At 45.6% G+C, this 13,403-nt stretch overlaps 2 protein-coding genes across 7 annotated transcripts in view; one reads left to right on the forward strand and one right to left on the reverse strand.

Annotated features, from left to right (window-relative positions):
* The window catches only part of LOC116851235 (probable JmjC domain-containing histone demethylation protein 2C), a 402,970-nt gene extending 398,455 nt beyond the window's left edge, over positions 1 to 4,515 (reverse strand). For 3 of the 4 annotated variants that reach the window (XM_032830457.1, XM_032830456.1, XM_032830455.1), the window contains exon 1: positions 4,256 to 4,508. In XM_032830457.1, coding sequence (XP_032686348.1) covers positions 4,256 to 4,411 — 156 coding nt within the window. In that variant the 5' untranslated portion in view covers positions 4,412 to 4,508. Of the gene's footprint in view, positions 1 to 4,255 lie in introns of all 4 variants that reach the window. The other variant, XM_032830460.1, reaches the window with a different exon arrangement.
* A 2,479-nt stretch (positions 4,516 to 6,994) lies between these two features.
* Positions 6,995 to 13,403, forward strand: part of LOC116851239 — a 42,909-nt gene continuing 36,500 nt past the window's right edge. Inside the window, exon 1 of one of the 3 annotated variants that reach the window (XM_032830481.1) lies at positions 6,995 to 7,181. In XM_032830481.1, the coding sequence (XP_032686372.1) occupies positions 7,150 to 7,181 (32 nt within the window). In that variant the 5' untranslated portion in view covers positions 6,995 to 7,149. Of the gene's footprint in view, positions 7,182 to 7,224; positions 7,839 to 7,885; positions 8,051 to 13,403 lie in introns of those variants that run through there. The other 2 variants (XM_032830473.1, XM_032830480.1) reach the window with 2 other exon arrangements.

Here is a 13,403-nt window from a genome sequence, read left to right on the forward strand (position 1 = left end):
CAAGGCGCTTCGTATATTTCGTACACCGTGCACATAACGGTGCTTCCTCGCGGACGGTGCGGCAGGTGCGCGAAGAAAGCGGTATTCAAACAATGGGAGAATTCACGAACAAAAAGTGTCGCCGAGATGCACCCACGGAATTGAGGAAGCGAGCGCTAAATGCCTTTCCCGAGAGGAAGAGGTTGGACTAAGCGACTTTTTTCCCAAACTATTTCGATCATTCGACTACCACCAATTTTTCACGCGAACACTGCCCCCACAAACGATGGATTAGAAGTTAAAAATTACAGGCTAAAGAGATCTGATAATCACACTAATCAAATTTAATATTAACAAGACCTGTGAGAATCGAGCGATGGATGAAAGTACGCAATAACACTTATTTAAACTTTCTCCATCTTACTAGAAGATCATTTTCAATATAATAATTATTTAATTATTTGATTGTATAGAAAGAGAGAGGGAATTGTATGTGTGTGTGTAGACTGAAAATTATCTCCTAATAAGATAAAAAAAATTTAGATAAATACACCGCGTGTTTCCATTCATTGCTCGGCCCTCGCAGGCCTTCTTAATATTAGATTTGGTTAAAAACTTTATCCTACTTTATCCGACTATACACTGCGTCTCGCCCGTCGCCCCAGTCTGCGATTTATAATGCATTGTCGAGTTATGTATCATTTTACATCTAAAGTCAGCATAGAAGTTCCAAGGTGACGATCGCACGAGTCTCATACGAGTGCGCCCTTATCGATGAAACACCATTTTCCACACGTTCGATATTTCAATGACTTGTCAATACTTCAAGGTGCTCCTCTTTATCGTTGTTCACTATCGACACGTGCGGAGAGAGAGAGAGAGAGAAAGAGAGAGATACAAAGCGCTTTTTTCCTTAAAACAATTGACAATTTCGCTTGTCTCGGACGTACCTTGCGTCGGCATTATCACCGTTTCGCGGGATTTAAAAGCGACGACTCGATAACTTTCACCTCGCCGAGTCCGGAGAAGGAGGACTTTTTATTAGACGAGTTCGTCGACACCTTCGTGCGAGAAACGAGAGCACTTTTCGCGACGCGGGAACCGGAAAGCGGAGCCGCCACGTACGCGACAGATACGCACGATGACCCCACGGATTATATCTAACGGCGTTTGTAGCCGTTGACTCCCGGAGAGCGGCAAATACCGAACAGATGTCAACTAAATTCACTCCGGGAGGCGGCGATGCTCCTCGGCACCGCGATAAATTCGCAGACGCCGCGAGGACCATTAGGGATAGTTGAAACCGGGCAACCCAGTAATGAACGCCGCGAATAAGTACCGCTATTATTAACTCCCGAGTGTCGAAGATCGATCGAGACTATATACCGCGAGAAACTGACGCTCGGCGCTCGACTAATTTACGAGGGAAATTCATCCGCATCACCGAGTCACCTGGAATATTTTGTTAGTGCAGAAAGTCGAGGTATTATCAGGGATTAATAGGGACCATAGACGCTTGATATTGCTCCCAACAGAGCAGAGTCCCTGTCTCTAACTACCGTTATTGAGGAGCGATAACCCAGTCGCGAACCTTTGCAATAATGACGGTGCTAATTGTGGTAATAATATGTAGATAAAGTAACGACGCGTTATCGTCACCGACGCGATTATTTCGTGACACGGTGAATGATACATGAGGACAATCGTTTATTTCGTTACATAAGAGATAAATGTTGCCCGCTATGCTGAAGTGCCACTGAAGTGATACTGGAAATTAATTTCGCGCGCGCGTGTGTTTCTGTGTGCTCCGAAATCTGTGACCAGTTGCGTAACCGAGACCTTGACGATTTTTTTCGACGGCGCAATTTCCACGCTACAAGAAAGAAGGGGAGAGAGAGAGAGAGAGAGAGAGAGAGAGAGAGAGAGAAAGAGAGAGAGAGAGAAAGAGAGAGAGAGAGAGAGAGAGAGAGAGAGAAACGAAAAATTATGAATTTCGACGTTGTGAGACGAAGCGAAGGAAAAATCGGTCGCCGAGGCCGAGATTTTCCGAGATTTTACGGTCGACTGGCATAATCGCGGCCTTTGGCCACGGAGTATAATTGGCAAATATTACTGGCCAAGTGATGCGACATGTGTGTATGTGTGTGCACAGTGCGCACGTACGTACGCGAGTTTGTGCGCTTGTGCAAGTGCAAAATGACGTTGATACGTAAGTTGGCAGTGTCCTCGAAAAACTGAAATAGTTATGACTTGATTTTAAAGAAAGACTTAGAAAGAGACCTGACAGATGAACTTACGTAATTATGCCACACGGTGACAACTGTAAATTCTACGTCTACGATCGCGCTCTTTTCACTGCGGACGTTTGAAAAACGTGACTGAGACTAACATTTTGAGGCGACGGTGCGTAACACACAAATTTTAAGTAAGCTCCTAAAACGATTATCACTTTAACACCGACGAAATATCAGTCTGATTTCGAATCGACATTGATTTGTATAGAATGTTCAAGATCTAATCGAAAGATTATTGATGTCACTCAGAGAGGCAAACAATTCATTATTTTTTTACAAACAAATAAATAGTCGCTGATATCGATAGAAAATGAATCATTTTAACACATTATCGACTGCTCAGAAAGATCTGTTCTCTTAATAATAGATTGTTAATTGATCGATTATCCTGATTTTTCGATAGTGTTAGAGGAATACGATCAGTTTTGTTTTTCGATTTCACGATATGTTAACATACATGTTAGGTTTGTAGAATTTCAGGTGTGGTATCGCAAAAAACGCGGCTCACAAAAAATGTGAGGCACTCAAAGCCTCATGAGGCGGTTGACAATGTGTTATTGATAAACACAGCACGAGTGTGATCACTCGTGCCTCTGCGTCCTTAAAAAAATTATATCAAGTGTATATTTGTGTACATACGTTTGATACATGTCAAAAGCAAGCAAACGCGCGCGCGATAACACAATCTGTATTAGAATTCGAAGAATACAAAAATCGGTAAAATCAAACTCATTGTATTAATAAAGTATTTGTTGGCGCGAAACTATCTTCTGTTTGAAAAACATAGCTTTCGTTTCTTGATAATATGCAAAATTCTAATTATTGTCAAAAATAATCAAATATAATAATACATAATCTATGTCAGAATTCGAAAGATACACAAAGATCAGTAAAATCGAACTCAACGTATTCGTAAAGTATATCTGGGCAGATATTCGCCCAGATAAAATCAGATTTCCTGAATAAAAAGCACGGCTGTTGCAGAATATTTTTCAACAATATGAAAAGATGTAATTGTTGTATTAAAAATACACAAGCATAAATTCCAAGCAAAACATTGCATCGCCCAAATATTTGGTTTACAAATACTTAGAATACGAGAGCGTTCATTCAATTCATTCGTCTCAAGTGTCTATCTCCTATCGAGACGCGATCCTCAATATAACTTGCAAATACCTGTGAAACAATTATCGTCTCAGAGATGTGCGCCACGATCGATCGTTACTCCACTCCGATTTTGCCCGTGATATCCGAGCATATATCCGATTTATGATTTATATTTTATGTATGCCGAATATCATACCAAAATATTCGTATCTCCGAATCTGCGCGCCATTTGCGCTAACGATAACTTTATTTTAAACATGGCCGTCGTACACCGCTATACCATTTCCAAACGCGGGAGATACGGTGTAATCGGGATTTAAAAATATTTTATGATTATAAAGTACGAACCGAACGCAATTAAAATATCAATTTCACAGTCGTATTTATCATATAAAAAAGCAATTACAAATATCACGAGTCAGTTGACCATATATCTCTCACTAAGAAATATAATAATATAATTTCGATAAAATATATAATCTAATTTAATCTGGTCATTATTCGCAAGCACTGATTCTGAATCGATCGAGATTTTTCCGTACGTAGACTGTAAAGGGCCGACAAAGTGCGTACCGATTTTTGTGTCTCGCGACAAACGACAATACCACCGGGCTAGCTAAGACGACTTTCTCGAGACGGGCGGATTCGCTCGCTCTCATAACTCGGAATGAAATAACCGTCGAGCTGGCGTACTTTGGTGCTGTACGCACGGAAGGCCGCTCGCTAAATGTAAACACAACGGCGGCGCGGCGCAAGGCGTCGCGCGCGCGATGTCCGTACGCCTGAACGCAACGTAAATACACCGAAAACATGCTCGCGTCCTTCCGCGGTCGGCCGGATCGGAGAGAGCGAGGGAGACAGAAAAGTCTACTCACCTGAAGATCATGACAGCCATTATCCCTGTGACTGGCAGCACGTATCACCCCCGCACGCCAACCCCACTCACTAATCTTATTCACCTTCGGCTTGGTGAAACCACTCACCGAGAGAAACCTCTTTCCCACGATCTCCTCGCGAAACTTGTACGCCATATTACGATCGGTAAACCGCGGCGTGCCGAATCCGCGACTTCGGATCGCCACAGCCGGGTCTGCCAGTCACCCTTTCCCTCGCTCGCGTCCCCCCCCGTCGCCCCCCGCGGGCGCCACCTGCCTTCCTCCCCCACCTCGTCCCCGCTTCTCTCTCTTCCGTCTTCTCTCTCTCGCTCACTCACCACTCCCGGCCCCCTGCCCCCCTGTCAACGACCCGGTTTTTCCTTCTAACCTCCGAGGAGCGTGCCTCGCCCCCCAGAAGAAAAGAAAAACAATAACGGATGCACGCACCGCCACGGCGCGAGGGGGGAGCGCAGCAACTGCGGTGGACCCTGTCACGAGCGATCACTATTCCTCGACGACACAAGGCACCACTCCGCGACTTGAACTTCTTCCGGCCGCGATCACGAAGGGCCATCGAACAACAGGGCCATGAGACGCGCGACGGCGACGGCAGCTTCTCGTATCCTCTCGTATCCTCTGCTTTCTTCTCCTCTCTTCTCCTCTTCTCTCTTCCTCTTGCTCGTCGTTTACGAAGCACACGCTCCACTGCCACTCCTTTCTCCCGCTTGTATCCGGACGCGCGCTAGAGGTTTCTCTTCGCGAGAGTGGCCACGAGACTCCTCGCGCGAATCCTAACGTGTTTCTCTTCTCCCTCTCTCTCTCTCTCTCTCTCTCTCTCTCTTTCTCTCTCTCGCTCTGTCCGGCCGTGAGCCTTTGCGCGCGCGATCACCCTTTCGTGGCTCACTTCACGATGTTTTCTCTCGCTTCTGCCGGCGCGCGCGCGTCTTCGCAACAAGAGAGACAGAGAGCGAGAGCCCGCGTCTCCACCTGTACGCGTCTTCTGTGTTCCTCGCTCTGACAAGACGTGTGTATTCTGACGATCGGTTCGAAAAACACGGCCGACGAGACGGATAAATAAATGAGATCGAGAGAGAGAGAGAGAGGCACGGCGATCCCTCCTCGTCCCACCACCGTCCCAGGGCACTGTGACAACGGTGACGTTCGCGCACAGATATCACCGACTGACCGGGCACACTTTCGACTTCCGGGCGCGCACCGGGTGTAGCACTGGACACCACACTACGCGGCGGCTGGCGGTAACGGCAGTGGCAGCACGACCAGCGCGGTAACCAAGTACTCCGAACGGTACTAGTGTAAACGTGAGAGTGACACACACATGACCGGCCAGTGATATCGCGTAGCGCGCACTGCGGGCGGACGGCAGGGAGGCACGGCTCCTTCCCGCGGCCCGTACACCCTCCCCCCGTTGCGCTCCTCTTTCCCTCCCGGCTCACCTCCCCAGCCGCGATCCAACATCTCCCCTCCGTGCGATTCGAGCGAGCGCGCGCTCTCTCCCTCCATGCTGCCAGTCCTTTCCAACACCGCAGCGCAGCGCCGTGCCGGCCGCGCGGCGCGGCGTCGCGCCTCGCTTCACTGCCACCCATCGCACGAGAGAGCGCCACCGGGGGTGGGGTGCTTAGGGCCGTAGCACCGACGACCGCGAGGCGCGTGAGGTCGCGCGCGCGGGTGGTTGTGGACGCTACAGCGCCGCGGGGACGAGGGAGTGGGCGCCTGGGGGAACTCTGGCTTCTCCCGCCGCGCGCGCGACACGCACACGTTACTCCGCGTCCACGCTCCGCGCCTATATTCACGCATCGACGTAACGCGATGCGCCCGACCCCTCATTTCTTTCCGTTTCTCTTTTCCGCCTTCTGCAAAAGAGAGAATGTCCTGTCGCGGACGACCGCGATGTCACGAGAGCGATCGGTACTCTCGCCTGGTTCTTGTAAGACAGCTAATTCTATGTCCCGGTATGCGCGCGATGGTTTCACATTTAATTACGTATACTTCTGGTTGGACGTTTCTTTCTCTTTTTCGCCGCGGAATTTATGTTTGTTTGCGCACTCGCGGCGAACCGGAAGACGTTTCGCCGATAGGACTTTCCTACTCTTTTTCTTTTCACTCTACTTTTTAGTTTCTCTTTCCTTTCCCTCCCGTGACTGTGGAAAATTTGTGTGTTTACGCGGCTGGCGGCCAGCCGGAAAACTTTTTATAGCCGTAATTTTTGGTGAGGGCAAATTGTTTGAGGAAATTTCAACGGAACACACGTAAATTATTCTGCATGATAGAACGAATCAACCACGATGTAACATATAATGTAATATATAACTTGTGAGAAAATTGAATATTTACTCTGTTAAAAATAACAGTTTTTACTATTTATTGAAGTTTTTATTATTTATGGTCATGCCGAATTTATCGCAGTGTATTCGGAATCCTAATTTTACAATTATTAGTTTATGGTTAAAGCACAAAATGTATGTGTGGGTGTGCGCGCGCGTGTGTGTGAAATATCGCAATTTATTGTCGAACGGTACAAAACAGAGCTTGCCGCAGCGTTTCCGAGATGTATTCGACTTCGGGAATTAAATTTCCCGAGGGGAGCTTGAAGTGAGGACGTACGAGGGTATGTCAAGCACACTTACCGAGCGAGAGTCGAGCTGACGGACATGAAATTAAATCGTTGCCGGCTCTATTAAAAGGCTCTTTTAAATCGCGCTACGCGCCTGGCGTCACGTGACGAAAACACCGCGTGACGTCACAAGCGCAGCAGCAGCCAGCTGCCAGTCCAACATGGCTGACCTGTGAGCAGCGGTGCTACAGACGGCCGTCCGCATTTAGTCGCTCGTTTCTACCGTTCGCGCGCGTCCCGTGGAGCCGCAGGACCCGCTAATATGATATCGTCGATCGTCTCGCGCCTCGTCATGTGAGTATTCGACCGGCGGATCGCCGTCAACGGCGGAAACAGCGCAGGGGTTGAAACTGCACCCGGGCCATCGCCATCGTCCGTCGTCCGAGCGAGAAAATCTGTCCGTCGGTGCAGGGTTTATTTTTACCTCCGCGATGGGTGTCTTCACTTCTCCACGTGTGTGTCGTCTCGTCGATGCGTTCCACCGATTCGCGCGTAATACAGTGATTCCGTCGCCTACCTTCCGAGCGTTCGCCTCTCGGATCGACTTGTCGCTATAGATACGTGTGTATACGTATATGTATACCCGTCTCTCTTTCTCTCCCTGTCTCTCTCGCACGGCAGCTCGCCGTCATGACAAAGAAAACAAAGTACGAACGTTGGAAACTTCGGGATATCATATCGGGATATCAACAGCGGACGCGACAAGGTGAGACCAGCGTGTTTTGGAGCAGCTAACGGCGAGAGGCTCCCCGAGAGGATTGTGTCATCGCGAGACGGAGGTATCGGCGAGAGGCATTTCCATGTTTGGTAGGACCCTTGTCGCAAGGCGCTCCTCACGGCGAGGAAGGAATCGACGGAGTGTCGCAAGAGGCCGAAGGATTTAAATCCGCGCTGGTGGTGTGCGCCAATACAAGGAGGGGACACCGTCGGTGGAATCGGAGTCGTGCGAAGGTAAGGATCAATGTCATCCACGCGAATCGATGCGCAGTCGAGAGAGTCGGTTAAACTCGGCGAAGAAGCGGCATTGTCGCGCCGGACAAAACGTGAGTCGTGAGGAAATCAACGGGAGGGGAAAGAAGAACGCCTAATTCCCCTAATTAACGCGTATTGTTGAGTCAGCGCGAGAGTGAAAGCGAACGCTCGTCTCGCAACGGTCTATTATGGTAAGAAGCCCAACCTAACCCTAACCTAACGTAACTTTCGCGTCTGTAACGTCAGATAAAGACGGACGTTACGACATTCGGAGCGCGATTACCGGGTGTATTACATGTACACACGCTTGTGGAAATTGAAACGGATTACGCTCGCTGCCTTGTCAGTTGTTATGTTATCCTATTAAGGAGAAGTGTTAAGCGCATTTCTCTCTCTCTCTTCTCTCTTTCTGTCGACTAAAGTTCTTCTCTCCGTGAGACTGTTCTACCTCGTGTTTATGACACACGCAAATTATCAACATGTAAGACGTTTTTTTCCCAGCCTGAATGTCGGAGCCGCGGAGACGTGCGAGTCCTACCTTGCGGTCGGCGATAAGAGAGAATCGGGAGTGTTTCACGTTTCTCGAGAAACCAACTGCGTCGACAGCAATCGGGCGCGCGATAAGCACACGACGCGTTCGCCGTCAGCTGATCCGCAAGCTACGTCACACGCAGAACGGCAGCGGGTCGTTGCACTCTTCGCGCCGTTCGCTCCCTCGCTAAGAGGCACGCTTTGTTTACGGCGTTGTCCGGCGGCGCACGCACGGACAACGGTACGCGCGTGCGACAATGTGCGTGAACGTCCGCGATCTCTCGTCGGGCTGTGCGACACTGACTCACGGCCGTACGCGCGCTGCACTTGACAATAAATCGGAACGAAACGGAGAAACGCGCGCCGATCCGGCGCGAGATAAACGACACGGCGATCGAACGGAGCGCCTGTTCGAAGACAGACGTTCGTCGCGAAGATCTCTACGCGCGCAAGACGTAAAGAGGACTCTTGAGTGAACGCACCACGTGCGTTCTTTCTTTTTTCGTAAAAAGCGCATCCGGTTTGCCAAATGCGCGCCGGCTATTTCACGACGTCGTAATCTACGGTATATACATTTCCTTTAGTGCATATTCCACTACGTGCCATCTTTTTGCCTGCACGCGGTGCTTCGCGACAACTTTATGGAAAATGCAGAGGCACACTTTTCCCTAAGGATGGTATATAAAGGATGTACAAAAGTACACGAGTACATACGTACACGCTCGAATAATGGCTCTGTCAAATTATTTCGAGTCAATTTTCATTAATTATTGAAACTTATTTAACTTTTAGCATTATAACCCGAGTCGAAATTTCAGCCCTACTTTTGGCCTGAACAATAAAAGAAAAAAATGATTGATTTTTATAACATTATAGTTGTTTTTGATTCCAGCCATATTTCCTAGTTGTTTTAATACGAAAATAGTAGTGGTAACATGCATATAAAGTTATTGTTATTACAGTAGAATTTAATTAAAAAATTATTTTCTTGACCATAATTTACAGTAATTATTTCTTTATATAATTGTAGTTGTAAATATCAAATACTTTCTTCTCGGAGAACTTTCTAACATCTACATATTCCGAAAGAGCAATGTGTATATAATACACATGAAAACTGTAGTCCTACTTAACACCTCTAAATGACAGGAAACGCACAAAATGCCACTTGTAGATTCTAAAGAGGATGTCTTGGCGAAGCTAGTAGGTTAAATAGGATGAAAGAGAGATTGATATAGAGGCTTCAGCGTTAACATCAAAGATGTTAAATGGAATATTGAGGTCGAAAAGATCAAAATTCCGAAATATCTCTGGAAATATCTGAATTGTCAAGCTACGGAAAGTAAGATCCTATTGAAACAAAAGTTCGCTAGGAACTAATTAAACTGTTAGGTCCTGTCAAGCCCTTAATTTTAAGCATTTCTACCGGGTCCTCATCGAGACAGCATTTTCCTTCCGAGAAATCCTCTCGGGATGTTTCGTCCGCTTTTATTCCACTCAGCCGAACACGTCGCATGAGGCGAGCTAGGTTTCTCTTAGTATGTATAGTTTAGGGTATCCTGACCGACGACCAGATATCCCTTAATCCCTCAGGATCCAATGGTTTTGCTCCGAAATTACTTTTTTGAAAAGTTCAGTCCCGGTAGCTGTGCTAAAACGGGAGCTCGAAAAGGATTTCCAACCGAAACCCTTTGGGCTTTAAAGGGTTAAGCCCGCCTCATCTTCCTGTTCCGATTTGTGCATCGAGCGAAGCTCGTCTCGATCGGCATGGAAATAACGCTCGACGTTGAGTATGCCTCTGTCTAAGCTACAATAGCCGATCTTCGCGATTGTTTTTATTCCCGCGAATCCTTCGAAGAGGAAACCACTACGTGGCGGAAGGAAACGAACGCGCCGAAAGAGAAAGAGGTTCTTCTTGTTACACTCCAGAAAAAGAAACTTGGTCGCTCGTTGGATCGATGCCCGGTTGGCAACAGGAGGGTAGTGCTCCGTCGAATGGTTGTACGAAGGGCGCCCATGTGCGATCCTATACAGGGTGTCCCACGCCATCGTTGAATAAAAATATTTTCGATAAGATTGCGTTTCGCGAGCTTGAGAGATCAGCTGTCTCCTAGTGGGGGGTAACGTGTTCCCTTAAAAATAAACTGCTTGAAAACTCGAACAATTTCTTTTAAAAATACTTGGTATGAAAGTATGAAACGATTGTAAAAGATAAAGGTTTTTTTTAAAGTTTTGATCAAGAAGAAGTAAAGCCGCAATTTACGAACGCGCTGGCAAAATATGATCCGTTGTATTGGTTGACAACGTTGAGACGCATTGAACTGTACACGGAGAGAAAATATGATATACTTTTCATTTTCATATAAATTCTTCTCAATTTCGTTATGTTTCTGATAGAACAGGAATAAATTGTCAATAAAGTCTATCTTGAAACATAATAAATATAATAAATTTCGCTGGAAACATAGCAAAATTTTTGAAAATACACTTCAGCTCTCCTAAAATATAAACAGCACATATGAAGTGGAAGAGTGGTCGATTACTGCAGAATGCCGATTGATCAGAAAATTCTTTACTGATTTCTGTTATAAAATTCTCTCTCCGTGCATGCATGTGTGCATTCGTCCACCTTTCTCCGGCGTGCACATACGAAGCTAGAAGCTTCCTAACACCGGCGCGAATCAATATTCCGTACACCCTCGCACAGGAGATCGCGTTAACCTTTCTCGCCCTCCCCGTCGCGGCGCCCTCGACGTCCACTCGACCGTCGTGAAGAGCGACGGGGTAGCTTGTTTAGCTCTCCCTATGGTCTCGTCCTACCGCACTCATCGGGTTGTCGAGAGCAAGATAACGGCAAGGGACGCATATTTATGCCGGACGAGGCGCGAAATTCTTTAGTCACCGGACATGACTCTTGTTTCGAGCCGCGATTAACGAACACTGAAATCGATAGGTGGGTCTCTACACGCGTCGTGGCTACGTACAGAAAAGTACTGCATTCAAGTAAATATTACTTCACGCAAAAAAATAACTTAGTAATATCAGCTAAACCACGATAGCTGGTTCAAACTTAGTTAAAAGACTAATCGTTTAGCTGTCACTGCTAAAAATTGGCTATGACAGCTAAAATGCATTCGCTATACAAATATATTAAGTGACACTAAAAATGCACATTATTTCAAATAGCTAAGAAAATGGCAGTTATTCCTAAATTTTTTATCGTATGCATATATTAAAGAAGTTTGCCACACAGTTACAATGTACTGTAACTGTAACGGTAACAATAGTTTGCTACAGTCATTTCTAACAGCTAATATTTCTCGCTGTAGCACCTAAGTTTAAACAGCGAATAAATTTAGTTTCGGTATCGACATTAGCTGATCCTATTTCAGTGATACATCTTATCTGTCACAGCTATTTTTTAGCTCTGGAAACTAGTTCTTTTTTTTGCGTGTTGTTTCGAGTATTTCATAAATTTGTATATCCGCAAATGTTTCACGAGTTCATCATAAGCATCGAGTTTATTTGAAACAACACTTTTTGAAACCCAGCAAGTTTGGCATCTCAATCGAGAATATTAAATTTAAACAAAAATTCACGATTTACACATTACACGGAGCCGAATAAACTTCACCTTTGGTAAAATTTTATAATGTTCTTCTGAAGAAAAGAAATTCTTCCTTTGACTATCTGATAATGAGCTTTTCTAAATTTATTTGCGATGAGTATATTTTAAAACTATTATTAACTCTCTACTATGACTTTGAAATCACAGTCCAATTTCATCATTATTTGTCTCCAATAGGAAAGTCTTGTTTCTATCTTGACCGTAACGTAATTCTGTCTCTTGAATGTAACGTAAAAGTCATAATATGGCTGCCTTTTTTAGTATGTTGGCAGCGATAGTAACTGCCCAACGTGACCTCAGAATCACAAACTTATTTTGGGAAAATAAAAAATTAGAAAAGTAAAATATATATTTTACTTTATAGGTGTTGAGTATTTTAGTTTTAAACATCCTATGTACATGAAACATTCTTTAAACATGAGAAATTAATTTTAGACAATAGAAGATTAAAAAAATATTTTTTGTTGAAATAACGATTACTTATAAGAAAGGAAGTAAACTAAGTAATTGCTTTTCTTAGTAGCAGCAGATAATAGTTTTCTGCGTGTAAGTTCAAGAAAGAGAGAATGCCTCTCGTGATCGTGCGAGCGCGTTGAAATTAATTTCTGAGCCACTCGAAAAAAATTTGCCTCGAAACTAGATTGCATCCGAAAATCCTATCGGTTGTTATAGGTTAGATATGCTTGCTAAAAATTTTCGTCAGTTGTAAAGTTGAGAAACGTTGTATTCTTCATGATAGTCTCGCTAAACGCGTGTAAACTATACGTCGTACGTTCAAAACTCCAACCATGCGAGATTAATACATTAACAATTTTAAGAGTTGTAAAAGTATAAGAGTAAATGCACACAATACACAAGATAAGCGTTACTACTATAACGCCAAACTAAACCACGTTATCGTGCATTATTTATGATTTTCCTGCATAAATCCCGCACTCGCTCGCAGAGCGTCGTTGATCTCGTAACCCGCATTCCGCATTCATTCCCACTTTGCATATCAGGAATAACGGCCGCGTTATTACCCTACGCGCCGCATCCGGCCGTGCGGCGACTTTTGAAGTCACGGATATACGCAAGTATCTTGATACGCAAAAACGCGCGCAAGTGTGTGCGTGCATTCACGTGCGTCGCGCGTTCATGTGTGTTGGAGGTCTCTCTCTCTCTCTCTCTCTGCACTGTAAAACAATTGCACCGCCGTGTATAACTCGTTAGGTTTTTTTATTACGTGCGACCACGCGATGCGCTCTCGTGGCGAAGGGAAATCCGCGTGGAAAGGCTTCGCATATTTCAAAAGGCTGGCAACGGCGTCGAGAAAAAGGAGAAAAGCAGTAGAGAGAGAGAGAGAGAGAGAGAGAGAGAGAGAGAGAGAGAGAGAGAGAGAGAGA

The sequence above is a fragment of the Odontomachus brunneus genome, unplaced genomic scaffold (genome assembly GCF_010583005.1).
Source record: "Odontomachus brunneus isolate Ranch 3 - 2012 unplaced genomic scaffold, Obru_v1 Obru_scaffold_169, whole genome shotgun sequence".
NCBI classification, from domain to species: Eukaryota; Metazoa; Arthropoda; class Insecta; order Hymenoptera; family Formicidae; genus Odontomachus; species Odontomachus brunneus.